The 27,790-nt window shown below is 53.4% G+C and overlaps 1 protein-coding gene across 9 annotated transcripts; it reads left to right on the top strand.

Annotated features, from left to right (window-relative positions):
- The first annotated feature begins 524 nt into the window (after positions 1-524).
- lrrk1 (leucine-rich repeat kinase 1) lies at positions 525-27,078 on the top strand. 9 transcript variants are annotated; one of them, XM_086071087.1, is made up of 39 exons: positions 525-678; positions 935-1,012; positions 1,607-1,704; positions 1,784-1,857; positions 2,411-2,565; positions 3,024-3,195; positions 3,319-3,504; positions 3,617-3,750; positions 4,638-4,864; positions 5,083-5,210; positions 5,328-5,491; positions 5,576-5,713; positions 6,123-6,235; positions 6,979-7,254; positions 7,501-7,613; positions 7,677-7,906; positions 10,991-11,152; positions 11,785-11,957; positions 12,033-12,141; positions 13,439-13,586; positions 14,781-14,959; positions 15,053-15,150; positions 16,028-16,199; positions 16,529-16,695; positions 17,242-17,381; positions 17,945-18,212; positions 18,959-19,128; positions 19,316-19,516; positions 19,596-19,735; positions 19,969-20,106; positions 20,341-20,541; positions 20,751-20,902; positions 23,149-23,266; positions 23,358-23,477; positions 23,821-24,015; positions 24,196-24,410; positions 24,580-24,909; positions 25,151-25,252; positions 26,582-27,078. In XM_086071087.1, exons 4-39 carry the CDS (start codon positions 1,827-1,829, stop codon positions 26,754-26,756), a joined length of 5,940 nt encoding a protein of 1,979 aa, XP_085927213.1. In that variant the 5' UTR covers positions 525-678; positions 935-1,012; positions 1,607-1,704; positions 1,784-1,826; the 3' UTR covers positions 26,757-27,078. The 9 variants fall into 9 exon arrangements, with proteins under 9 accessions (XP_085927213.1, XP_085927216.1, XP_085927212.1 ...); XM_086071090.1 differs by lacking the exon at positions 1,607-1,704 and having other exon boundaries at positions 935-1,015; positions 6,979-7,049; positions 7,125-7,254; XM_086071086.1 differs by having other exon boundaries at positions 935-1,015.
- Positions 27,079-27,790: the final 712 nt, after the last annotated feature.

Genomic DNA, 27,790 nt, shown 5'->3' with positions numbered 1-27,790 from the left:
CCATGACAGCAGCAGCCGCACGTCCGCATCCGAGTCAACTCTCGTCTTTGGAATAAAAGCGGGAAGTGACGTCGGCCGTAAAGCAGTCTCCATATTTGTAGTTTTTTGTGTGGCAGGCAGAATTCCTGCCACCTTCCTCAAAGCTGTCGAGTGCCAGTGAAAGCGAAAAGTTACTCAGGCCGTGACAAAAGGGAGGCTACGAGTCAACTCCATGTTTCATCAGAGGAGTTATGAACATATTTCATGAAAGTTGAACCGTTCATAAGTGTTGCTTTCATGTTAATTATTTGTGTGTGCACAAATACTGCTGGTGGCATATATTAATTTTTTAAGGGGGGAAAGGGCTAATGTAATGGGCTCCAATTACTCGCAGGCCTTATTAAAGGGTTGGAATTGGCGGGTTAGATCACCAAATGATTCCCGCGCGCGACCCCTGCTGCTGCTCACGTGGTACTTAAACTTTAACAACTGAACATGAAGACGTCAAGACGAGTCGCCGCCTTATTTTGTAGCTCCGTACCGGAAGTGTTCGTGTGTGCCGTCGTGCGGATTCCCTGGTCGTAAAAGCAGGAAGGGAAGTGACTCAAGTCAACAGTCTGGCTGCCGACGTGTGCGTGTGCGTGCGCGCGCGCGACTTTTGCCTCCAACTCGGCGTGCAAGCATCCTCAATGTCGCGCGGTGAGTGACTTTTCACACGGCAAAACTCTCGAGTGGGGAAAAGCAAGCGTGACGTCACGTTCATTTGCCGAGCGTCTTGTCAAGCGCTTCTTCCTGAACTCGTGCAACGCCAAAAAAGCCCACAAGCGGCGCGTGCGTGTGCGCGTGCGTGCGACTATCGCTTCATTTGTTGACGTTGTGAAATCAAGCAGCCAAGGCAAGTTGAATTGAGCTGACGTTTTCCGGAACGATTTATTTGAGTGTGTTATTCCATCAGACAAGAGTACGGAAGCCCATTGCTGCCATACCAGAAGAAGTCACATTATGACGGGATTCAGTTCATGTTCCTTATAACGTGGTAAGTTTAACATTTTGATATGAAAAGTGTGTCCTTACACTGTGATAGGGTTGTTTCACACGCTAACGTGGTCACATTTTCACTTCTGCATTGAGCAAAACAAAACGGAGCAACTTCTTCCGGTACAAACAGTGCCGTCGGCCATCTTGCGTTGCCACTCGTTCAGCGCGCCTAACTTGAATACACAGTACATTGATTGACTTCTCTGCGCAATTGTCACGTTGTACTAAGAAGTGTGGGAGAAACGCTACATGCACATTTCATCGGTAATAATGCGAGTTTAAATGTTTAAATTTGAAAGATCGTCCGCAACATGTCGTCAAAAGCATCGACAATCAAATGAAAGCAAAGCCCATCATGGGGGGGAAAAAAGACTGACAAGTGTAAACCCAACCTCTGTAACTCACCATACTGAGTCGGAATGGTGGATGCAAACAGTCAAGTTGCGTCTTTGAAGCCTCTCACGACTCCATCCACGAATCCTTCCTGGCGTAAAACATGTGCTTACCCATGTTTTTGTTTTCAGACAAAAGCCAACACAAATTGTCAGTAAGTGCAGCCACATCCGCTTGATGGTCCATTCATGTGTAGGTTAGGTACGTCTGACCTACGAATTGGTTGGCAAAGAGAAGAGAAGAACGCTCGCTTCTGGAAATGACGAGACCGCGCGTGTCCATTTGTGTGTTTTTGTGAGTCGCTGCGTATCTGTTTGTGTGTCTCTCGCGTTTGTGTGCTGAATGCTGATGTGATTTTGCGCGTTGTGTGCAGGCGCTGATGGGACGCACCAGCGTTAGCACGTTAGCACGTTAGCATGGAGCACGCCAACGTGGACGCGGTCAACGGTGAGTGCCGCCATGCTTTGTTCCGCTTGGGCCGCGCTTGCTCGCAAACGGGAAGTGAAAGTTGTGCGAGAGCGAGCATGCGTGCAGATGCGTGCAGATGTGCAGATGTGCAGATGCGGGCAACCAACACATCTGTCACCAGCGAGAGCCGCCGGCAGCGCCGCTTCTGCCGTTTGAAGGAAGGCGTGGCCACAGCCACCATGTGACATGCAAATTTGAGGGGCGTTAACTCAAGCGGTCGCTCGCTCCCGCTCCCAAAGGGGTTCAAAATTGCTTCTGTGCTTTTTCCCCCCAAAACGATTCCAAACTGTTTAAGCATGACTTTTTGTTGGTGGGCTCTAGCATGTGCACGTGTGTGTGTGTGTGTGTGTGTGTGTGTGTGTGTGTGTGTGTGTGTGTGTGTGTGTGCGCGCGCGCGCACGTGTGTGTGTGCGCGCGCGTGCGTGTGAGTCAGTGTCACGTTTGCAGTACTGTGTGTCTTCAATCCTGTGATCACATGACCTTGTTTTAGCGACGTCAGAAAATTCACCTCCACCATCTTCCTCCCGTTCAGGAGCAAGTCAAGCTGGTGGTCCTTCCTGCCCCTCCCCCACCCTGGCCAGCATCCAGACAGCGTACGAGGCGGGCCAGGAGGAGACGGCGAGGGACTTGATCCGGCGGGCCGCTTGTGTGCGCTGCAGCGACGCCCAGGTCGAGTGTGTCCACGCTGTGAGTGGAAAAACCAAAACCATCCGGACCTAAACTCGAGCCCCGTGAGAGGTCGCGTAGAATTCGAGGCGCTCTCAGTCAAGCTAGAAGCCGTCAGCGCTGACCTACGACCCAGCTCGAGGTCTCAAACTCGGCTCCATGTCACCCACAAGCAAGAAGTTAGAACTCGCTTGCAAGCGAGCTAGTAAAAAAGAAAATATCACCGTACCCAACTTGCACTCACCAAGCTTACGAGAAGCAACTACGGTGCTCTCCAAACATGCGACACCCTCAACACTCACATACGAGCTAACTTGTCGCCACCTAACTCAAAAGTAGGCAACTAGCACTCACCGAGTAGGCAAGATACAACCTCACAAAAGTTACAAGAAGGAACTAGTAGGACCCTGCTAGCGCCATGCTAGCGCCATGCTAGCCTAAGAAGCAGCTTATTCAACATTGTCGCGTGTGTGTTTCAGGACGGCGTTCTGCGGCTGGCGTCGGCGCACGGCGATGCCGACAGCGTCCGTTATCTCCTGCAGCAAGCCCGCGTGCGGATTCTGACACAAGTGTCGGACCAGAACCCGGCGGCGGCGGCGGCCTACGCTGGGCACGGCGCCGTGCTGAAAATTCTCTTGGACGCCATCCCAGGTCAGCGGCGGCTTCTCCAGTCCGGAACCACCAGCCCAACCCGATGCGGTGCCACAACCACAAGCGCTCCTCGGATCACAGTCGCATCGTAAATGGTTTCTTTTCTTTCCCACCTGCCGACAGGTGTGCGTGAGAGGAGCGACCTCCTGAGCCAGCTGTTGTCGACTTGCTGTCAGCGAGGTCACGTGGATTCAGCCCGCCTTCTGGTCGAGGACTACGGCGCCGACGCCGCCAAAGACGACAACGGCAGCTGTGGCGAGCGCTTCCCCGTCATCTGCGCTCTGCCGCTTTATGCCGCGGCGCAAGCAGGTCACAACCAATAGAAGCCGCGCGCGCTGGTCACGCGATGCCGGAACGCCGCGTTAAGGTGGCGTCACGGCGTGGACTGAGCTTCCTGAGCTTCCTGTTGTCCTCCTTGCAGGCAGCGAGGAGCTGGCCCACTTCCTGTTGGACAAAGGTGCCGCTTTGACGTCGTACACGCTGATGGACCATCCGGACCTGAGCGCGCGGCTTCTTGCGCGGCGGCTGCAACGCGACACGCAAGACGGCCAACAGGTGGACTTGTTGACGTCACAACACAATCGGCATCAGTTCGCCGCCAAAAGGCCAGGCAGGACTCAAGACTCTAGCAGAGGTGGCAAATCCAGGTCCAGAAAGTAAAAACCCTGCCACGGTTTGGCTTTAGCCCCCTGATGCTAGCTAGCTAGCTTGCTAGCTCCCTAGCGGGTAAACAAGCACCAATGGCGCTAGCTAGCTAGCTAGCTAGCACTGGGGCCTAAAGCCAAACTGTGGCAGGGTTTTTACTTTCTGGACCTGGACTTGCCACCTTCTCTGACTAATAGAGAGACTGAGACCACCTCGAGTTTAGCAAGAACTCACCTGGACTGACCTCGTACAAAAGTCTCGGCCCACTCGACGACAAATCATTTGGGCTCGGGTAGAAGCCACCTGGTGGAAGCAGCAAGTAATCTGCAATTCAGCTGGAACACAAGAAGACCGAACAAGTCGGGTTGAGCTCGTTAGGACCGACTTGGAACTCAAACTTAGCTGGGATCCAATTGGAATGAATTCTGAACTCGGGTAGAATTCAGTTGGATCTTGTGCGGAACTGTAGAAGTCGGCGAGATGGCAAGCGAAATTAACTTATGACTCGGGCAGAACTCGCCCGGAAGCCCGCTTGAGCTCAAGTCCAACTTGGGTAGGAAGAACGTAGACGCCGGCAAAAGTCAGCCACGGTTGGCGAGAAGCAGAAGAAGTCGTAGGAGGTCGTAGGAGGTCGTAGGAGGTCGTAGGAGGTCGTAGGAGGTCGTAGGAGGTCGTAGGAGGTCGTAGGAGGTCGTAGGAGGTCGTAGGAGGTCGTAGGAGGCGGCCGCAAGTCGCGAGTCGCAAGTCGCCAGGATGCCGAAAGTTGAGCCACGCGGTGTTCTGTGATTGTCGCTCAGGTGGTGAACGTGCGCTGGGGCGGCCTGCGGCTTCCGTGGTTGGAGGTTTCCTGGCTGATGGGCGTGTCCTGCCTGATCACGCACTTGGATTTGTCGCGTAACGATTTGTCGTCCTTGCCGTCCGTCCTTCCCTGGGGTCTGCTGCGTCTGCGCACCTTGGACCTGTCCCGCAACCGGCTGGCCCGGCTGCCGCCGATCGCCGCCTCGCAGGAAGTCATCTGCCGCAGGTAGCGTAGCGCCTCGGGTGGGCGGGGCTGTCCGGGCCGCGCTTTGCCGCCTGAAATCCATAAAAAAACAAAGAATTCAGCATATTCGCGTCTCGTCCTCGCCGACGTGGCGAGGAAGTTCTCGCAATTGCATTCGATTCACTTCCTGTCCTTTCAAATTCAGAATTTTCCATGCTGTCGTGTTTGTTACGATGCTAGCGTGTTGCTGTGGCGTGCAGGTTGCGCGAGGTGAACGTGCGCGAGAACCAACTGAGCGCGCTGCCGGCGGGTTTGCTCCACCTGACCGAGCTCAAGAAACTCTGCGCCTCCAAAAACCGGCTGAGCGACTTGTTTGACGTCCCGCCGTGTAAGCCGCCGCCGCCGCCGCCGCCGCCGCCGCCGCCGCTGCCGTCGTCCTCCTCACGGACGCTTGATTAGGCACGCCGGTGTAACCTTTGCGCGTGTGTTGTTTTTGTGGCGGCAGCGAGCAACTGGCTGGGCCTGCGCCAGCTGGAGGACTTGGACGTGTCGGACAATCTTTTGCCGGCGCTGCCCGCCGACATCGCGCACGCGCTCAAATCCCTGCGACTCCTCGACGTGTCTCGGAACCGGCTGGCCAGCTTTCCGGAGCCCTGGTCCTGCCCCCTGGTCGGTGGCGCCGCACGCCGGCCGGCCGGCCAGCCAGCGCCGGCGTCTGCTTGCGTGCCGTCATTGCGCCGATTTGCGTTCCAGAAGCGGCTGAGAGCGGCGTCCAATCAGATGAGCGGCCTGCCGGACAACATCGCCATCTTCTGGCAGAATGAGCTGCAGGACGTGGACTTGTCAGACAACCTTCTGGAACGTTTGCCCGCCGACCTCTTTGGACTGGAGGTAGCGCCTCGGGTTCCTCCGCACCGGTCCCACTCGCGTAGATCGAGGCCAGCTAACCGAGAACGATCGGCACAAATGATGTCAACCGAAAGCAAACAAATACTGCAAAAGCAAAAACCAAACAGACAATCAAGAAAAGTGGTTAGAACTTAGTTGGGCGGAGCCCAGATGGACCCAAGGTGGCAACCGCAACCTAAGCAGAACATTTTCCCAGCCCGCACGGACCATTGGAAGTGTTTTCTTGAAATCACCTGCCACGATGTTGCGCAATTTGTCCCGGGCCGAGAGCCGTTTTCAAATTTCTCGTATTTGGTTGGTCCGCGTGTTTGCGCCGCGTGAGATCACGATCGGCGTGTCGGAACCAAGGTCCGCCTCTCACGCGCTCTCCCGCTTGACTTCCCGCCGGCAGGCTCTGCTTTCGCTGAGGTTGGGCGGGAACAGGATCAGGACTCTGCCGCCGCCGTCCGACTGGACCTGCTCCCGGCTCCGGATGCTGGACCTGTCCGGGAACTTGCTGGGAAAGTACGTCCTCGGAAGTTTTGAAACATTTTGTTCATTTCTCGTACAAGAACATTCACGAAGATCGGCGACTTGTTGACGGTTGTCATGTTTACAGATGCCACAAGATGGCAGCAAAGCTTTACTTCCTGCTGGGTTGGCTTCTGTGGACTTTTTGGTCCCATCAGTTTGTTGCCATGTCGTCTAATCTGCCCCCGCCGGGCCTTCGCCGCGTCTCAAGTTAATGATTTTAGTGAACGAAAACCACAACTCCAAAAACGATTTTGTTTACAACCGAAATTGCTTTTAAAAAGAAACGAAACTAAATTTTATAATTCTAGCAAGAATGTTCTTGTCTTTGGTCATTCATTGACTGCACGAGCCTTTGGGGATGATTTTAAATGCAGTCGATTGATTTCGATATGAACCGGAATGAGGACGTTTGAAAGTGTGTCAGAAATGATGTCATCAAGCAGCAGCCAATAGAAAAGCACCTTCAGATGACGTCGCTTCCACGTTTTTTTAAATATTGTGCACAATTAATACCGATTTATTTTTTTTTTTTTTTTAACTGACACGAATACTGAACTAAAACAGAACAACCCTGAAAACTCGTTAAAACAAACTAAATTAAAAAAGTAACTAAAATAACAATTCGGAACTTCTGATGAGCCTGCCCGGTCCACTCAAGTGCTTTGAGATGTGACGTTCGTGCACTTCCTGCGCCGCCGCGTGTCACATGACTGACGTCCACGCGCGTCCTGCAGGAGTGAAGAAGAGCCCAAGGCCCGAAAAGTTCCCTTCTTGAGCACCTGGAGCAGAAAAGGTCCTGATCCAGGTGCGTCCCACGGTGCGCCCCAGGTTTTGTTGCGTTTGGGCCGGGTCGTGACCCGCTTGCGGCTTTTGCGGGCAGGTCGTCCCGTGGAGTTGCCGGCGCTCCTGCGGGATTCGCTGGAGGTTCTCTACTTGAACGACAACCATCTGGAGTGCGTCCCGCCGTCGGTGTGCGCGCTCGGCAGCCTCAGCGAACTCTACCTGGCCAAGTGAGTCGCTGCGGACGGTTTCCACGGCAACACGCACGCACGCACGGCGTTGTAGAAGCCGCCGAGAACTTCAGCAAGGGAATTTTCTTTTGTTGTCGGACTTGGCGCGGCTTTTGGCTCTTAAGTTGTTCCTTTGGTCCGATGTGACGTGAGCGGGCATCTTTGGCGGCCTCCAACTTTGCCGTTTCCTGCTGCGTCATCCGCAAACGCCACAGATCAAGTTTGTGTGTGTGCGTGTGCGCGCAGCAACCCCGGCATCCGAGAGCTTCCGCCGGAACTGTCTGGTCTGAGCAACCTGTGGCAGCTGGACTTGGAAAAGCTGGACATCGGCAACGTGCCTGAAGGCGTCAGGACGCGAGGTTCGTCGTCTCCGTTTCCGCTACAGGAAGAAAAAGGTTTGAAAAGTCAATTGCCGTCCGCAGGAGCGGCGGCGACGCTGGGCTTCCTGCGCGCGCAGATCCGCGGGGCGGAGCCGTGCCGGCAGCTGAAGATGCTCGTGATTGGCCCGCCGCGCCAGGGCAAATCTTCCCTCCTGCGGGCGCTGCAGACGGGCAAAGCGGCGGCGGCGCCGTTCACGCCGGCCGCCCAAGCCGGCGTCTCCACGTCCGCCTGGGAGACGGACGTCCCCGACGCCGCCGCCGGCAAGCACAACGTCAGCAGCGCACGCGTCCGTCCGGCCGTCCGGCACGTTGGACTTTGTATGTCTGGCATGCGACTTTTTGTGTGCAGGATGACTGGAATGTCTTCACTCGGACGGACGGACGGATGGACTGACGGACGGACTGACGGACGGACGGATGGACAGACGGACGGACGGACTGACGGACGGACAGACGGACGGACGACTGTTGTCTGGCTAGCATGTTCCCAGCGTGACGTTGTCTGGCTGCGTTGCGACCGCCGGCCAATCGGATTCCTCCTCGCATGGGATTTTTCGGGCTTGTTTTTAGCAACAACATTCGTGACCCACCCGACGGCTCGCCGTAGCGACGACGTCAAACGGAGGCGGCGCCCAGCGCGCGTCGTGTGTGACGTCACGTGACGCTGTCGACCGCGTCGTGCTTCCCGTTCCTCGCAAGCGCGTCAAGCGCTTTTCTTTGATTTGAACGACCTCGCGTCTCTGGTTACGGCCGGGCGCTTATTGGCTATTTCCGGTTGCGCGTGAAGAACTGCCGGTGTCGCGAGACCGGCTTGGGCGCAAGTCACGTGAACTGTCACTATTTGCGGGTTGAGCGGAACAATTGGATTTGTTTTGCACGCGTAACACGAGTGACATCACGAACAGTCAAATGTGTTGCGAGCGCATCGGACTGCTGAGACGCAAATGGCACGTGAAAGTCCCGCCCTCCGTCCCGCCCTCCGTCCCGCCCTCCGTCCCGCCCTCCGTCCCGCCCTCCGTCCCGCCCTCCGTCCCGCCCTCCGTCCCGCCCTCCGTCCCGCCCGCATGTGCTTTCAATCCGTCCGGCAAAAGTCGCATTTCATGTGCTTTGTGACTTCGGACGACAAAAGAGCCAAATCCACTTTCAATCGGGATTGGCTAAAAGTGCGAAAGTGTCCGAAGTGTCGCGTGACTCGCATTTGAACTCGTAAGAGCAGTTTGTGACTTGTAGGACCGACTTGCGATCTTTGCCTCTTGAATTTAACGAGTATCGGACGACAGTCGTGTGACGAGTAGAGGGGCGGGCAAACCGGATCCTCCTGCAGGTTTTGGAGGTTTCCCTCATCCAACACAGCTGATAGCAATCAACAGGATCGTTTACGCAGAGCTTGCTGATGAGCTGATCATTTATCAGCTGTGTTGGAGAAGGGAAACGTCTGAAACCTGCAGGACTCCAGGACCGAGTGTGAGCGCCCGCCCCTGCCTTATACGGTATACAGGAAATACGGCCCCGGTTGAAGACTGGCAGGCGTGATGAGAACCTGAGAGAGTCAACCGATAGATGCCAGCGGCGGAGGTTCGACTTGCCGGCAGCGGCGAGCGACGCCACAACTTGCGACTGGCTCGTGCATGCTCAGGCAAGTCGGGTCCTCGAGAGCCGCAGTCCCGCATGTTTTTGATGTCTCCCTGCTCCAACACAGCTGAGAGGCTCCTGCAGAACGTAACGATGAGCTGATGATTTGATGACACCCAAAGCACGCAGGACCGCGGCTCTCTTGGACCCGACTTTCCCTGAGCGACACGTGTCTGCTTGCGCTGCTGTTCCGACTCCAAAAGTTTTAGGTTTTCTGATTTGAAGATGGCAGAATTTGCACATCACTTTTCTGATGACATTGTTTTTCAAAATAAACCCGACTTCATGTTCAAGCAGTTACTCAGTACTTGAGTATTCTTTTCCGCCAATACTTTTTTTACTTGTACGTGGGTGATTTTTTATTTTTTTTTAATGACCACTTTTTGCTTTGACTTGAGTACGATTATTTTGAAGTAACGCTACTCTTACTTGAGTACAATTTTTGGCTCCTCCCCCCGCCTCTGCCAGTATGCCACGAACTCGTATGACACTTGTATTCTGTTGAAGTGTTTTGCCTGACGAGTATATCGCTTGTATGTTGGACATTTTGAAGGTTTGTGCCCAAAAATCGAGTCTCATAAGAATCACAATTCTCCTTTTAGTACGATTCACAACCGATTTTAAGTGTCCCAAAATCGATTGGATTTCAATGATCTTGCCCTTGTTTGTGTGTGCCTCAACTGGGAGTGCTGTTCATGTTGTACCCGAATTGGCCACTTGGGGGCAGTGTGGTTCCGCGCGTTGTGATACGCAGTTAAGTTGTTGCCACATTAGAGAGTAGAAAGGAAAAGCCACGATCAAGTTTTGCCAATCAAAGTGTTTTTTTTGCATGTGCCGGTGAGTAACGTCAACTTGCGTCTCTGTAGGCATTCCTGAAGTGTTTTTGTAAGACGAGCCCTTCTTTTAAGTGATAAAAGTGCCGCGAGTAGCGAGTCAGTAGCACTTGCCATTGAACGTTAGCATTGAGCTAGCTGCGTTCTGGAAACAAGCGAAACAAGTCACTGCTTGAATCGTCCGCTCTGTGGTTGCGGTCAAACGGATACCAGCATTGGACTCTTTTTGAAGAAGGAAAACAAAACATTTGAATGATGAAAGTGGCGCGAGTAGTGCGCTAATTAGCATTAGCGATGAAGACTGGAATAGATCGTGACGATTCTTTGCACATCTATAAATTGAAGCAGAAATCATTTTGAATCGATTCCGAATGGAATCGTGGGACAGCCGAAGATTCCCACCCCTGACCAGTATGCGACTCGTATGTCACCTGTTGGTTCCTGGTGGTCTGACCAGGAAGTGTCTGACTCACGTGACTTGCATGTGACTTGCATGTGACTTGCATGACTTGACTCTTGTTGTGACTTCTCTTCATCCAACGTGACTTGCATGTGAGTCGTATGTGGCGTGTATTGTGGCCAGTTGTTATGCGACGAGTTGGGTCAAGAATAACCCAACGGTGGGTCAAAAGTGGACCAATCCTCTACTTGGGTGGATTTGACCCAACGTTGAGTCAAGAAATGGCTCATTTAGTTTAAAACAGCTCCTAAATATTGGCCAGATCCTTTACTTGGGTCCCAAAATGGAGTCATTTTGTATAAAACAGCCCAGAAAGTGGATTGGTCCATTTTTGATCCATAATTGGGTTACTTTTGACTTAAGAGTGCACGTGCGTGCGTGCGTGCGTGCGTGAGCGGGCGCGTGACGTTTGCGTGCTTGCGTTTTGCCAGAGGTTGACGTTCAACGTGTGGGACGTGGGCGGGCCGCCCGGCATGTCGGCGGCGGTCACGCAGTGCTTCTTCACGGACAGCGCCCTCTACGTGCTGACCTGGAACCTGACGCTGGGCGAGGAGGCGCTGGCCAGCTTGCAGGCGTGGCTGCTCAACATCGAGGTGCGGCCCCCCCGCTTGCGATTCCGTCTCCCGTTTCTCTCGCCGACGAACGAATCATCTTTGGGGTTTTGCTTTGATTTTGGCCAACGATGCTAATGAGGATTTTCCGACGGATGTTCGCGGCTAAACTAAAAGCTTGAACTTCAAATCCATCCGGTCCCGTTTTGGAGGAAAGGCTTACATTTGTTTTGTTTGAATCCAATTCGCCGATTCATCGTCAACGAACGGCTGCAAATGTTCAAATTTCTCAAACATATTCGACTGACTGTCGTTATTACTACAAAGTGATGATGACGACGCTGAGTTGCCGGTTTTGTCTTATTGTGATCGTCCGTCCGCTTTGATGGAGGACAAAAAAATACAAACCTGGAAGAAGGTTTTGCGGTTGAGAGGCTGAAATTCCCACAAATGCGAAGTTCAACGATGGCTGAAAAACATTCGAGGATGATCAAAATAAATGAGTTGCCGATTATTTTGATCGTCGATGAATTGCCGATCAACCTGTCCTACTTTTGCCAATGCATTGTGGGTAGGTGATCAAACGTAGAGAAGTTCGCCACCACGCAGACCTCCAAAATGGCCGACTGAATGGCAATCGTCTTGTTCCCGTTACTATGACAACCATTTGACAGGCCCGGGCGCCCAACTCGGCAGTGGTGGTGGTGGGAACCCACCTGGACCTGATTGACGCCAAGTTCCGCACGGAGCGGCTGGCCACGCTGCGGGCTTACGTCCTGGCGCTGTGCCGTTCGCCCTCGGGCGCCCGAGCCAGCGGCTACCCCGACGTCACCTTTGCGCACCTGTGGTCAGTACGCGTGCGTGCGCACATGAGAAGGCGGCGGGCGGACGCAGTGACGCTGTGTGTGTGCGTGTGTGCCAGTGAGGTGTCGTGCAAGACGTTGGAGGGCGTGGACGAGCTGAAGAAGCTCATCCAGCAGGTGGCGCTCTCCATGAAAGACGCCGGCGCCAGGAAGCTGCTGGGCAGGATGGTGAGTCCTCAACGCGCGCGTGTGTGCGCGCTTGTGCACGTGTGCGGTGATTTGGGCTTGCCGGTGAGCAAGAAGACGAGATGGCTCGTGCGCGCTCGTGAGCCAATGAGAAGTAACGTGGTCACATGGCGGCCATCTTGGGACAGGGCACTCTGCAACAACACTGCAGTTAAGGCACTTTGTGATGGATTGCGCAACGCGTTGTCAAGCGATTTTCAAGAGCATTGAAGTGCGTAAAGCACTGACGACGGCACCAGAGCCGTCCCCTGTCCTAAGATGGCCGACCAGTGAGCATGTTGCGCACCGTCCCCTGTCCTAAGATGGCCGACCAGTGAGCACGTTGCCGACTCAACTTGTTGTTGTTGCTGTAAACGTTTATTAACGTGGGATAAAACCCTTCAGATGCAACATCTGGCTTGCTTTATATGATAAAATATAATAAGAGTTCATCTCAACACAAGTCTAATTAAAATTAAGAATGAGAATGCAGCGTGACAATACATTGTTGAAAACATCGGCAATCTGTTTTTAATGAATTAAACAAGATATTTTGAAAAATGTGGAGTGAAAACGGCAAAAGAATATTCCAATCAAATACGGCAAGTGACAAAAACTGGTTTGAACTCTGTAATGTCGAATTGGAAGACTGCGGAACAAAATATAGTTTCAAACAATAAGGAAAATTCAAAGGAAGACATTTCAAAAGAAACTGAAAGGTGTGTAAAAAAACAAACGACCATCACCGAAGGTAAACGTACGTCGTTGATTGCAAATCACATGAGAGGCTTTTTGATGCATAATCAATATCAGCATAATCAATGATGATGCTTTTTGCCTGACATTAAATGCAAACCCCCCAAAACGCCTCCAACGAAAGCAAAAGATGTTGAAAGTGAAAGTGAAAGTGAAAGTGAAAGTCAAGCGCTCTCCCATCATGACACGTGCAAAAGAAATCTTTGGGTTCGGCTTCGATCAATGCACGCTTAATGTGTTCCGTGACGCGTACTTGACACGTTGCCCCGAAAAGGTGACGATTGCATCATCAATCGATCGGCCGATAATTGGTCAAAAAGGACCGTTGCGGTTTATGAGCGTTCAATCGGAGGCAAGCGGCAGAATTGTTGATCTTGTAAATGGACGATGAAATGTTTGGACGTCCTGAAATGCGCTTTGACGCGTATGTGACAAACGCACGCCGCCACCTTCACGTGGCCTTTTCCCGCCTGCCGCGTCATCACGCACGTGCGTGGAGCAGCGGCGTCTGCCCGGCAACCGCTAACGGCGGCGTTGTGCGCAGATCCCCGGCAGCTACGTGCGGCTGCAGGAGGCGGCGGCGGCCGAGAGGCGGCGGCGCCAGGCCGAGGGAGAAGTTCAGTTCCTGACCGAGGCTCAGCTGGAGCGCCACGCCGGAATGGACATCGCGCACTACCGCGACCTGCCGGCCGGTACGAGGACACGCCCCTTTCCCACGCCAGGCCGCTCTTTTGACCTTTGTGATGTTTGCTTTGGTTGCGTTGACGCGTCTTCGTGTGTTGCGCTCGCTTGCCGGCGTTTTCGCTTGGCATGCGCCACTTGGCGAGGCTGACTCCAGCCTTTAGGCAAGGCAGGGCAAGGCTTTCATTCATTTCCGCTTGCTGGGTCATTTGATTGTTTGGGGCCGCCAGATGTGGAAAGCTGCATTGTGCTCCATTTTGTCATGCTGCTGCACATCTGTCCTTTGAATCAACTCGACGAACCACAACAACATAAATGCAAAGTCAATTTCATTTCATTCACATTTTTATTTCACTCTTAAAAGTGAAAGAAATGAAAGAAAGTCAAACAAAATCCGACATTTAAAGGCGAAAGAAGTGATGACGAATTACTCATTTGCTCCCAAAAACATATAAATATGTTCTATTTGAAATCTCCCAAAGATGTATTCATACGTTTGTTGGTTTTTAATCATCAACCAGGGCTATGTTGGAAAAAAGCTCAATTACTCACAGTTCGAAATCGATTTGTGAATAATGATGAAACTTAGCTATTTTCTAATGCTAATTGCTGCAAAATGGAAACAGACAGAAATACATGTACTTTTTTTCTGATAAAACAAGAGACTCTAATCTTTCTTTTGCTCGGTTCCATGTTTTGATAGCAATAGAACACAATATTCTGTGGGCGGGCCTGGCAAAATCGGTCAAAATCCAGTCAAACAGCCGGGAGCGAAGGGGGTTGGTTGCTTCAGTCAAAATGGCTGCCAGTCAATGAGTTAAAAGCAAAGTAAAAAAAAAAGAAAGAATATTATGTAGAAATGCTTTAAAAAAAGTGTCGCATTTCCACTTGGCAACTCCTTCCATTGGCGTGCAGCACAACAGCTAAATGCTGCTTCACCATGTTTGCGTTGACGAATTGACCCGAGTCCGCTGGCCTCCGAAGCCAACTGGGTTTCTATTCAAGCAGCATTTCTTGACTTGGACTGGAGTCAAACGTTGCCGTGTTCTTTTTCTGAATGAGCTTCTGCCGGTGCAGCAAAACATACAAACAAAAGTGCTGCATCCTGTTGGGGCGCTGTTGAACTTCTTTCAAAGTCTACGGGTTGGAGAGCAAAAAGTCGACTTTTGGAAACGTGCTAATGTGCCTCCGTGTGCCGTGCGCAGCCATCCGCTTCCTGATGGCGACGGGAACGCTGCTCCACTTCCCGGACAGCAGCCGCGGCCTGCGCACGCTCTACTTCCTGTGTCCCGTCTGGTTGGCCGAGTGCCTGCAGAGGATCCTCGGCCTCAAGCAGTCGCGCTCGCCGGCCGCAAACGCCGTCATCCGGGCGCAAGACCTTCGGGTGGGTGTGACGGAAACGGGAAGGCGTGGGCCCGTCTGCCGCCGCCGCCCCCGCCGCCGCCATCTGACGTTTTTGAGACCTTGTGCGCTCCAGATGTTGCTGGTCGGCACCGGATTCACCCGAGAAACGGAGGAGCAGTACTTCCAGTTTCTCAGCAAGTTTGAGATTGCGCTGCCCGTCGCCAACAACAGGTAAGTCACCTGGACAAAAGTATTGGGACGCCTTCCAGAAGTCAAGAAAATGCGGAGGAGACGACAGCGTGACGACGACGACGCGTGACCGAGACGACTTGGACGGGACGAGTACGACTTGGATGCGACTCGCGTGCCAAGAGTTCGGACTCGCGCCCGAAGTCCTCATTGGCGACGAGTTCCCAATCAACTCCCAACGGGTTCCCAATTGTCCTTTTGCCCAAAACACGGCCAGCGCAGGAACGAATCGCATTTGGTCGACGCTCGCCAAGCGCTTGACGTCAAACGTGTCTTTGGTGTCACGTTGACGCAGTTGATTGCAACCTGCGGAAAACGTACCGACTTTGACCACCAGGGTGCGTTCGGTCAAACACGACGCTTGTGTGCGTTCGGTCCAATTTGAAATCCAACCGAGTGATGTCGTACCGATTAGCTTGTGCTAAGCTAACCCGGGGCAGTTGGCCTCTCGACTCGTTTGACGTCCAAGTTGGCGAGCTTCGTCGGCAACAGCCAAGTAACGACAAATGGCGGCGTCAACACTAACGAGGTGTTTTTGTTTAGCCGCCGACTGCTTGACAGTTGACCCGAATGCTCGTTAGCCGACTCAACGTCCGCTCCACGTGTGGCCAAACACTTTGTGGTCACGCGAGTACGTGACGTGTCGCAACACGTCACGCTCAGTTTGTGAAAATCACATTTCCGGATTTGTTTTTAACGGCCAATCGCCATCTCAATCTGCCTTGGCGTGCGCGCGTGCGTGCGTGCGTGCGCGCGTGCCACATGTCCGACTTGTAAGTGACTGCTATGCGAGCAACACGTGACCAGTGGCGTGCGTGTTGAAGCGCGACACACGTTGTTGTGCTTTGCGCCACCGCAGCTACCTGCTGCCTCACCTTCTGCCCGCCAAGCCCGGCGTGGACCTTCAGTGCTTCCGGCGGCCCGGCGGCAACACGCTGCAGCGCCTCTTCCGGATGAGCTTCGTGCCGGCGGGATTCTGGGAACGTTTGATTGCCAGGATGCTCATCAGCCTCACCGACATGGACGCGCAGGTACGAGCGCCGCACTTCCGCTTGCCTGACGCGGGCTTTCCGGGCCGCCTCGCACGTGCAGCTTCCATTCATTATTAAATGGATCGGTCCTGAGTGGCCGCGCCCGTTCCACACGCAGACCAAGTTTCAACAGCAAGAAAATGACAACAACGCATTCGTCACATGACACACGTCAGCTGACACAACACGTGCTCGTAACACGTCACATGACATTGTTTGCGTGCCTTGAATTTTTCCGCCCCGGGCGTCGTGTCGCGTGCACCTGATGATGGACCCGCTCTGACCCGTGTCCTTGACGTGTGCGGCCAACACGCGTGCTTCTGTCTCAGTCGCTGGACGCCAAGCGCGGCGGCGGCGGCGACCGCACGTCGGCGGCGTTCTACCGCTTCGGAGGAAGCCAGCAGAGGAACCGCTGCAGCACGTTCCGAGTGCGGCGCCAGCAAACCGTCTACTGGAGGGAGGGGCTGCTGGTCACCTTCCACGGAGGTTACCTCAGGTCAGTCCCACGAAGGTCACTTCGGGTCACATGAGAGAGACGTGCTCGTTTCACGGCAAAGTTCGGATACCGTCTCACAAAATCTCAAACTGAACGTGACTTTTTCATTCCCTTCTCAAAAAGTCCTCGTTAAAACATCGCTCGCCGCACATTTTGCGTCTGAGTCGTGAAGTCGAGCACATTCGGACCCTTTTAGCTGAAAATCGGCCACGTCAAACGTTTGCCGCTCTGGAAGCGTGCGAGCCAAGTTTGCCACGAGGACAGCCGGCAACCGGCGCCATATTGGCCCATTTTCATCCATCGTTTGAAGCATTGGCAACAATTGACGCTTTTGGCTGCGCTCGGCGCAAAAGCGACAATTGCAACTTCAACAAAACGTTTGGAAACTCAAGCGAGACGACGTCTTTTGTTTTGTTTTGATAGTTCCTAAAAAGTTTCCCTTTTAGTCGGGATTCAAATATGAGTCCATACGAGGGCCGGACATTGAAGCGAAATGAATTTGCCATTCCGCGGCGTGTGCGTGTGCGTGTGCGTGCGCGTGCGCAGCGTGGAGTCCACGGACGTCAACTGGAAGAAGAAGAAGAGCGGCGGCATCAAGATGGCGTGCCAGTCGGAGAGCAGAGACTTCTCGGCCATGGCCTTCATCACGGACCACATCAACGCGCTGGTCGAGCAGTGGTTCCCGGGTGAGTCCGTCGGGGACCAACGCGGGTCCGGGTGGGGACGTCCAAACGTTGCTTTGGAAATTGTGACTTCTTCGCCCTCAAATTTGTTCCGCGCGTTCAAAACCAAGAGACGCTCTGCAATCATTTCCATCGCAAACGTTGCGCAATTGACAAGCCGCGACGAGCACTTTTGTCTTGCTCGATCCTCAATAACGAGAAACACGAGCGACACGTTGGCTCACAATTCGAAGCGTTTATTTTGACGTCCGCGTGCAAAATGGCTGCCGCATCTCGGCACCTGCCGTCGCTCGCGCAGCCCTCTGGTGCACTGCAACGACATCAGCAGCTTTCCAGGAAAATGGCGAGCAGGCAGGCGGGCGCGGGCGCGGGAGTTTTCCCACCCGAGATGGATTTCAAATTGATGATGTTTATCCAATCTCATCAAAGCCAAGCAAAGTCATCAATCACGTCGGTCCGATAAATTGATCTTGGCCATCCAATCTTCAGCGCCCGTCGCCACTTTGGACCCGCCTGCTGCTTTTTGTTTTTGCCGATTCTTTTGTGTGTTTGCGGCCCGCCCGCAGCGCTGACGGACTGCGAGAGTGACGGCAGCCTGGTTCTGGAGCGCTACGCGCCCTGCCCGCTCTGCGCCGCCCGGGTCCAACAAAGCGGCGGCGCGCGGACGCCGGAACCCGCGCCGGGCGACGGCGACGGGGTTCACCTCTTCAACATGGAGGACTGCGCTCTTGCCGCGGTGGAGGGCGAGCGCATCGTGTGCCCCGGACACCCCCGGGACCCGGTGCCGCTCCAGGAACTGGTCCCGGAACTCTTCATGACCGACTTCCCCGCACGGTATGCGCAACGTCGGGTGCGGGCGGGGGTTGGGGGGGGCGCTCTATGATTGGCTGCGGTGTTCAACTGCTTTTGGATCAGTTCTCGGTTCTGCACGTAATCCAATCTTGACTTTCATGCAAATCAAAACTTTGGAGCCTAAAAAACATCAACTGATTTGACTCAACAACGGCAAAATCCAATCCACGAAGGTTTTTCATTGGTTGATCTTTGCAGACGCGTCCCAAAGCGCAATTTGTTTGCGGCAAAGGCAGAACGACACACGTTGCGTATGTTGCATGTTTTGGGAATTTTCATTTCAGTTTGCTTTTATTTCCTTTTGGGTTTTGTTTTTTTACATTGAGTTACTTTTCAGGGCCATTTTAATAGTTTGGATTAGTTAGTTTGAGTTTAGTTTCAGTATTAGTTTTGGTTAAAAAAAAGAAGTTTAATTCTTGTGTGCATAAAAAAAGTCATGCATTTCTGACCTCGTGTTGCTTTTGGGCAAAGTTAAATGCCAAAAATGGCAAAAAGTCCAGAAGGCAAAATTGCGGCGACGTCATCTGAAGGTGCTTTTCTATTGGCTGCTGCTTGATGACGTCACTTTCTAACGGTTAAAAAGAAATCAACCCCAAAGCTTCGTCATGCGTTCAATGAACGACCTAAAACGAAGGACGTTTTCACCATTTCATTTTTTTAAAGCATTTTTGTTTTGTTTTTTCGAATGTGAGTTTTAGTGAAGTCCAAAAAATGTGTTTGTGTTTGAGGCTCTTCCTTGACAAGGAGCATCTGGAATATTGCGAGGACGAGTCCAGCGTCATCGGGCAGGGCGGCAGCGGCACGGTGGTCTACCGCGCTCGCTACCGACAGCAGCCGGTCGCCATCAAGCGCTTTCACTTCAAGACGTGCCGGCGGGATGCGCTCTCGGCAGAAGCAGGTGAAGGCGCGCCTCTTTGCAATGACGCCGGGATGGCGTGGCGTGGCGTGGCGTGGCGTGGCGTGGCGTGGCGTGGCGTGGCGTGGCGTGGCGTGGCGTGGCGTGGCGTGGCGTGGCGTGGCGTGGCGTGGCGTGGCGTGGCGTGGCGCGGCGCGTCGCGTCACGCCACGCCATCCGTGTGCCGTAGACACCGTGATGAAGCACCTGCAGTCGTCGGCGGCGTGCCGCTGCTTCTCGGAGTTCCGGCAGGAGGCGGCCGCGCTGCACTCGTTGCGGCACCCGTGCGTGGTGGCCCTGGTGGGCGTGTCCATACACCCGCTCTGCCTGGCGCTGGAGCTGGCGCCGCTCGGCAGCCTCAGCGGCGTCCTGGAGGACGGGCGACGCAGAGGTGGGACCCGCTGCTCGGCCGGGAAACGCGCCCGCCCGCCGGGCCCGCCGCCCGACTCAATGCCGTCTGCCGCTTGCAGATGGCGGCTTCGTACCTCTCGGTCACATGGTCACCTACAAGATGGCTTATCAAGTGGCGGCCGGGCTGACGTACCTGCACAGGAAGAACATCATCTTCTGCGACCTCAAGTCGGACAACATCCTCGTCTGGTCGCTGGAGGTTTGCTCGCCACCTGACACGCCGCACAACGCGTCCGTGGCGGCCATGTTAATGTTGCCCCCCTCGCTTGAATCCATTGATTTCTCAGCCACCTTTTTAACCTTATTTTCTGTATCTACGGCAAAAATGCCGCAATGGCTGCCGTACGCAATTCATGCCGAACGTTTTTACTGACTCGCTTATCGACAATTTGATTGACAGACCAAAAGTTTGCCGGCAATGTTTTGTTCCAGGAGCACGCGGCGGTCAACATGAAGCTGTCCGACTACGGCATCTGCCGGCAGTCGTTCCGAGAGGGAGCCGTCGGCGTGGAGGGCACGCCGGGGTACCAGGCGCCCGAGGTCCGACCCGGCGTCGTGTACGACGAGAAGGTAACGCGCAAGCCAGCGCGCGCGCTTACGCCGTCTGCTTTACGTGTCGTGGGGCCCTTTGGCGCACTCTAGTGGACGATGGCAGTAAATGTTTGGAAATGTTCAAAGCGTGTTTCGAGTGAGTGAGTGTGTGTGTGTGTGTGTGTGTGTGTGTGTGTGTGTGTGTGTGTGTGTGTGTGTGTGTGTGTGTGTGTGTGTGTGTGCGTGCGTGCGTGCGTGCGTGCGTGCGTGAAGGTGGACGTGTTCTCGTACGGGATGGTGCTGTACGAGCTTCTGTCGGGCCGGCGTCCGTGCGCGGCGGGCCGCCATCGGCTGGACGTGGCCAAGAAGCTGTCGGAAGGCGTGCGCCCGCAGCTGGCAGCGAATCCGCAGGAAGTCAACTTCCACTTCCTGCAGCAACTTATGACGCAATGCTGGGACGCCAAACCGGAGAAGGTGATTGGCTCATGTCACTCGCACTCGTTGTGTCACCGTGTGTTAGTTTGTCTCACGGCGTGTATTTGTGTGTGTGATTGTGTCTATTGGTAATGGATGTGTGAGTCTGTGTGAGCATGGGTGTGTGTGTTTGTGTGCGCTTGTGTGTGTGTGTGTGTGTGTGTGTGTGTCCAGTACATATGTAAGCGAGTGTTGTTGTGTGTCGTCAGCGTCCGACGTCGTCGCAGTGCATGCGCCGCATGATGGATCCCAGCTTTGCGTGTCTCCGTTACGTGTTGGCGTGCGGCGCCCACGCGCAGCTTTTCCTGCCGCCAGCAGGGGGCCAACACGTGCTCTTGTGGGACGGCCACGGAGACGACAGGTGGGCCACCGGCGCACTCGCATCACACCTCATGTGACTTACGAGGACAGACAGACAGACAGACGCGTCGTACAACACAAATGCAGACTCCTTAAACAAACGACGTACGGCAATTTCCGGACGGCGCCGCGCATCTGCTTAGACGACAACAAATACGCGCATTACAGCCGCTTTGCTTTATTCGCCACCGGCCTCCGCGTTACGAGACGAGATGTTTTTATTACGAAAGGTCACCAACGGATTTCTAAACACTTTGAACGGCCTAACACGCGCTAAACGCTTTTATTTTCCCAAAGAATGCCAAACGCGGCTTCTTGCACGCGAGCCGTGGTCAACATTTGCCAACTGGATGTAAATGCATTTGCAAATATGGATTTGTCGGCGAAATGCTAAAAACAAAAGAATCTTAAAACCGGAAAAATGACAAATAAACAATCTTTTTACTCCATTTTCCAACACGTTTCTATCACGTAGGTGCTAAAAAAAAAAGTAACCTTTTTTTTTACTTGCACATGCGCAACTAAATACCCTGTGGCATTATGGGAATTGTATTTTATTTATATATTGTGACACCAGGGACAGGAGGAGACGACCAATACAGAAAGTTAGACAAAATCAATGTTTATTGCCGTCAGCGTTGCCGGAAGGCTTCAAAAGAATCCAAAGTTCATCACAAGGATTCAACTCAGGCTGGCAAAAACAGTTCGTTGAAATGAGGCCGTCTTTGATACGAAAAAGACACAACTTGCGTCCACGTGGCGCGGGTTTCAGCATTTGAGCGCCTCCGGGCCTTCTCCGGGCCCGTCCAGACGCAAGCGAAGCCGGCCTCGTTCTTCAAACGCATCTCGTCCTCACACGAGCGTTTCAAGACTTGCGTGTGTCCAAAAGAAGACGCTGAGGACGTTTCACGGCTGTCATGTAGATGCCAAGTCTGAAGGGGCGCTGTTGCGCAGTCACAGGGAGTTAACGGAAAGCGTAGAAGAAGAATCAGCGAAGAAGATGAACACACTTTTTTTTTTAAACGTTATTGCAACCTACAGAGCCAACACGTCTTTGCATGTATCGAAACAACATGAAAAAGACGAACACGGGTGACAATGGCAGCCGATTCAAGTACGGCGCCGCTTGTCGAACGTGGGAATAAAGAAGCAAAATATTTTTGCCGCTCAGGAGGCCACGCAAAACCGCGACGGCACGGCTATCCGCCATTGTTGTTGACAGACTGACCGTTTGCGCGACGTCACGCCAGAATTGACGCACACGTCATCAATGTGCGACAATGCGTCGTCACCGCTGGACGAGTGTCCTGCATATGGCGTCCAGACGGACGCGTTTGGAAATCTGTCCACTCTGGAGCAGCCCGCTTTCAAAAGTCATCGCTTTCAAACTCCGAAACGGCGCCATCGTGTGGACGGACGGCCCGAGCGCTAAGAAACTGGCGAGGACACGTTGATGGTGAGGACGGACGGGACCGCAGTCTTCCTCCGCTGTCTTTGTTGTCTCTTTCTTCCAATCAGCCAGCTTTGCTTTAATCAAGTGACCGCACCTGTTGGGAGTGTCCAGAGGGGCGGCCATTTTGGTGCAAATCACCGGCTTCTGCAAAGGAACGTCGCGTCCGTCCACTGCACGTCCCCTCGCGATGCCGCAATTTATTTAGCTTGCAAGTCCGTTCAAATGTATTTAAACATGTTTAGGAGACGTTCAAACGTATTTGCAGAAACGGAAAAAAGGAATTTGCTGGTCAAAAATGTTTCCTCCGCGTCGGCAGTTGCTCGTTTCCGTCCGGGATCGAGTGGCAAACGTCGACGTTGGTCGCTTTTCACGTGTGTTCACATTTTGGAAAAAAAGCGCTCAAGCAAGTGATTTGACGTCCACGTTGCGTGACATCGTTGCACTCTCTCATTTCATTGGTCGGATGAGACCAGACGGTCGGGAAATGTCCTGGGAGGGAAAAAATCCAAATGGACGCAGAAACATTTCAAGTCGCCGGCTCGAAGACGGCAGATCTGTACAAACACAACATACGCACGCACACACAAATAGATGCACACACGCGTTGTGTCGATATACACACTCGCACACATGCACATTAAATACACAAATAGATAACAACTTGCACACGCTTACATTCATGGATACACGCACACACATCGACTCACACGCACGCACACACACTAGCTAGCTCGCCATCGTGGCGTCGATGCTCGCATGCTAACTGGATTTGTGTTGTGGCGCTGACGAGACAGGAGCTACAGTGTGGTGAACGTGCACAAAGGTCATCTGGAGGTCAACAAGACTTTGTGTCCCGGGGCCAGGGTCAGCTGCCAGGTCAAGGTGGACGACACGCTGTGGCTGGCCACGCACGTACGTACGCTCGCTCGCACGCGCATACGCCGCTGCTCGGCACGCGTGTGATTTGTTGTCAATGTTGTCGTCATTGTGGGTGTGGCCACAGGAACAGGAAGTGCTGGTGTACGTCCTGAAGGACATGTGTCCGCTGACGCGACCTCACAAACGCTTCTCCTGTCCCGCCGTCGTCACCTGCTTCCTCAAAATGCCTCGGCACGCGCAGCGGGTACGCACGCGCACACGCGCACGATTGTCGCCGATTGTTTTGCGAAGGCATCCAGTCGTCATCAAAAGAAAATCAAAAAGTCCTTTTTGTTGTCCCTGCTGTTTTGTAGAAGATCTGTGAAGCATCACCAACGGCAAAAATTACACACACACACGATCAAACGCACACACATGACACAAACACGCGTGCTCTCTCTCACATGCACATCATCATCATCATCATCATCATCATCATCATCATCATCATCATCATCATCATCATCATCATCATCATCATCATCATCATCATCATCATCATCACCATCTTGCGTGACATGGCTGATGTGATGCGTGTGCGTGTCCAGGGTGGCGTGTTGGCGGGCATGTCGGACGGTCTGCTGGCGTGGTACGACGTGGAGGAGGCGGGACTCCCGGCCGATGGCCACGCCTACTTGTGCACGCGCACACTCAATAAGACCGCCTTCGCCTTGATTGACAGCGACCCCAGACAGAGGCCCGCCCCCGTCACCTGCATGCTTCTCATTGGCTGTGGCTCGCAGGTCCTGACTCCGCCTCCTCCTCTTCCGTCTCCCTTTCCTGCTCCTCCCTCCTCTTCGGACTTCTCCTCCCTTCCTCCTCATCTTGATCAAGTTCCTCCTCCCCGCCTCCACCTTCATCTCTTGCACCCCCGCCCATGCATCCTCCTCGTCCTCACTGCCATTTTGTTTGCGTCGGCGCAGCTGTGGCTGTCCAACGGTCCCGGCGTGCTGGTGGTGGACGGCGGCAGCCTGTCGCCGCTGCGCCGCCTGGACCCGTACGAGTGTCCGTCCTCGGTGGTCTCCATGGCCGCGGGCTTCAGCGTGCGGGGGGAGGAGTCGGTGTGGACCCTGGACGACGTCAGCAACACGCTCGTGCTCTTCCACGCCGCGTCCTTCGCGCTCTGCGCCAAGTACAAGTCAGTGGCGCGCTGGCATGTTGACAAAAGCACCTCCGGCTCAGCAAGAGAAGCAGAAGCTTGCGAAAAGTCAAAACCTTGCGTTGTCAATTTAGAAAGTTGTCCAACCTTTCGACTTCCCCAAACTGAATGGACCGATTGTTTGAGCGCTTGCCACTTTGTCCCTCAGCTGCGGCGATTGCAGTCCTCTCCGTGACGTCTTCCCGGTCCGCCATCCCTCGCCGTTTGACGAGGACGAGGAGGAGCTCGCCGAGACTCCCGACGGCGGCGTGACCGTCACCGACAGCGAGGAGGCGGGGACTCAGATCGTCCGGCATCGCCGATGGCCGACGGCCGCATCGCGGTCGTCATCGGAGGACGCGGACGACGGCGTCGCGTCGCCGTCTTTGGAGCGCAAGGACGCCGAGGACGGAAACGGCGACGCCGTCCGATCCTCGACGCCTGCGTGCCTGCGGGCCCTTCGCCTTCTGATGGTCAACGACGTCCTTTGGGTCTTCAGGTAGCAAACGCGCGCACACACGCACGCACACACGCCCATCGGCGGAAGCTCGACACAAGCGACTCATGCCGATGGGGTGAGGGGGCCTCGTCCGTTCCATTGAAAGCGACTTTCTTTGGTGGCCAAAACGGGGGGCGTGCCAGTCAATGTGCCGCTCCGTCATCGTTAGCGTCATCGTTGTCAGCTGTTGGGAATGAGCCGAGTGCCATCTTTGACCTTTGCTGCCAAATGTCCCCGCCAGGCGCGGCGGAGACGTTCTGCTGATCCAAGTTGAGCCGCACGGCCGGCAAACGAGAGGACGGGTCAGCGCCGTGCTCAAGCCTCCCGACGGACACGCCTTGGGGTCAGTCCGCTTGCTCGACTGACGCAACGTTACACAAACAACACATCGGCGCAACTTCTCAACAAAAGCGCCGCAAACGACAAAAAGAACACAACAAAAGTACAACATTTCCCGTTGTCACATTCTAAAAGCTGTGAAAATGTACAAACATCTTCTACGTTCCCAATCCTGCAGCTTTTCCACGTTTCTGTCCTCCAACACGGCAAATTCCAATGGGGGGGGGGGCTGGGTGGTGGGGGGCTTTCAAAACATACGCTCAATCCATCTTTGTTTTACAGAAACGTGCTATTTGTGTCCTTTGCGGTTGTGGATACAGAGACCGCACAGAGATTATTTATACAACTTTGAACATTTAATGCGTTGAACCGCCTTGAAAAATGCTATCAAAGCCATCGTGGAATTTTACCAGTCAACACACAAACAAAATTTCTAAAAAGGGAAAGAGTACAAATTAAGAGGAACATATTTTTTTCCAGGCCTAAAATACAGAACGAAACAAAAAGAAGGATGTTTTCAACTCGAGGTGTCAGTCTGGGAAATCATTTGAAATGTAAAACAAGATCTTCTCAGTCTGTTTGCATTTTTTTTTTATGTATAAAAGCACAATTACTGCAAAAAATATTTATTATTATTATAATCGACGTATTGTTGCACTGAAAGCGTCTTGACCGCTCGCCGTCATTCATTTTGTGTTTTTGTTTTTGTGTTGATGGGGGGCAGACGAAACTAGTTTTACTTCTTTGTGTCCCCTTTCATTGACCTTGAATTTGAATATTGCATTATTTTGTCTTCTGCAAAACAAAACATCAGCACAAGCCTGATCGGCAGCTCGTTCTTCAGAATCAGCTGCGTTGAAAGACGGAAACGTCCAAAAGGACTCTGGCCGAGCCTGCTTAGCCGGGAAGACGGGACTTTGTAAAAACTTGAAACTCTTCTGACAAATTCTCAAAGAAAATACCACAAGCTCAAAAAGCTTCTCGAAAAGAATCCGTATCAACCAGACCTGGACCAGATTGGGCCCGGGTCCTCGCAGTGACCATCCAGTCAAAGCCTAACATTGAAAATGTGGTGCACATTTTGAAAGTTGCACATTTCATTTGAGAAAAAAAAAAAAAAAAGCGCTCGTCATAAAGCGCGTCAACCAACCAAGATTTGAGAACCTGTCGACGGTAACAGCATCAGCGCAAACCTGAAAAATGCCACCTGCGAGCAAAAAGCAGCCAAAGCGCAACAGGCGCGACCTGAAGGTACGAGCTCAGGAAGAAAGTCCGGAAGTGATGAAAATGAACGCACGTGGATGTGATCTGACGGCCTGCGCTTCCTTTTCAGGACGCTGGTGGAGGCGGGGCTGGCGGGCGCCGACGCGGTGGCGTGCGGCTTCCGGACGCTGTCCGCCTTTAGCGTGTGCGTGTGGCGCGCCTGGGACGCCGCCCGCCTGGACGTCTTCTACCGCAGTGCCGAGGACCTGGCCCGCCTGGAAAGCGCCGTGCGCCGCCGCAGGTAGCCGCCGCAGGTAGCCGCCGCCGCAGGTCGCCGCCGCCGCAGGTCGCCGCTCGGTCAGCAACAGACCGCCAAAAAGTCACAGCAGCACATTTTGGGAACGCGCAGCGGATGGATGCTGTCTTTTGGACAAACGGAACACTTCCTGTCCTCTAGAGGGCGCCGTCGTCCTCATGCCATGTCGCTGCTCTTTTGTGCTGGTGACGGCACAACATTGGCACAAAGTCAGCTTTTTTTATTTATTTTTTACTCAAATGACTAAATGTATTTCATTTGCGTACGTGTATTTATAAAATTGCAAATAAAATGCAAAGTTGGACTGAAAACGTTTCATCTGGCCCGAAATTCCGATCACGCCAACTATGGGGCGGACGCCACGGACCTCCGGGTTTCACACATCGACGCCGTTTCCGGACACACTTTCCCACACCCGAGTTGGAGTCACCTGATTTTGAGGATCTGCCGATTCCGAGTCTCCATCCTCTGGAAGGCCACAAAACACGGACTGCTTTCCAAAGGCAGTCTCATCGAGGGGCGGATTTGCACACTTTGATGCTGACAACCGCACACGTTGTCCTTCCTAATGAATAACAAATCAATTGTGCGGTTGACGGTCGGCAAAATTGCAGCTGTGCTTCTGACGTCACTTTGTCTCACAGACCAAAAGGGACTCAACTGGAAAGGTCATGTCATGCAAAGTGGAGTAAAAAGCGGTCATGGAATAAAGACGGGTAAGACAAAAGTAACGCCAAATATAATAATTATCGTAAGCGGGTAAATGAATAAGTCAATAAAATAAATAAATGAATAACAAAATACAGCAGGCACCGAAAAACATTGAAACTCAGGCCGAGTCAAACGCCAAAGAACAAAGATGTGGTTCGAGAGGGAGGTTGCCTAATATTTAACGGAAGGTCATTTCAAAATCCGTCGCGAGAGATTTCTCTCAACTCTCCCGAACTTTCTCGAGAGCAAACGAATGTGCGGTTAAGCACAATTTAAATGTGTGTAAAAAGAAGTTGATAATCTAGAAATGAA

This window comes from Leptonotus elevatus, chromosome 3 (genome assembly GCF_054856555.1).
Source record: "Leptonotus elevatus isolate MCC_2025b chromosome 3, RoL_Lele_1.0, whole genome shotgun sequence".
NCBI classification, from domain to species: domain Eukaryota; kingdom Metazoa; phylum Chordata; class Actinopteri; order Syngnathiformes; family Syngnathidae; genus Leptonotus; species Leptonotus elevatus.
The sequence above is the reverse complement of the archived record's forward strand: the minus strand, read 5'-3'. Positions and strand labels throughout refer to the sequence as shown.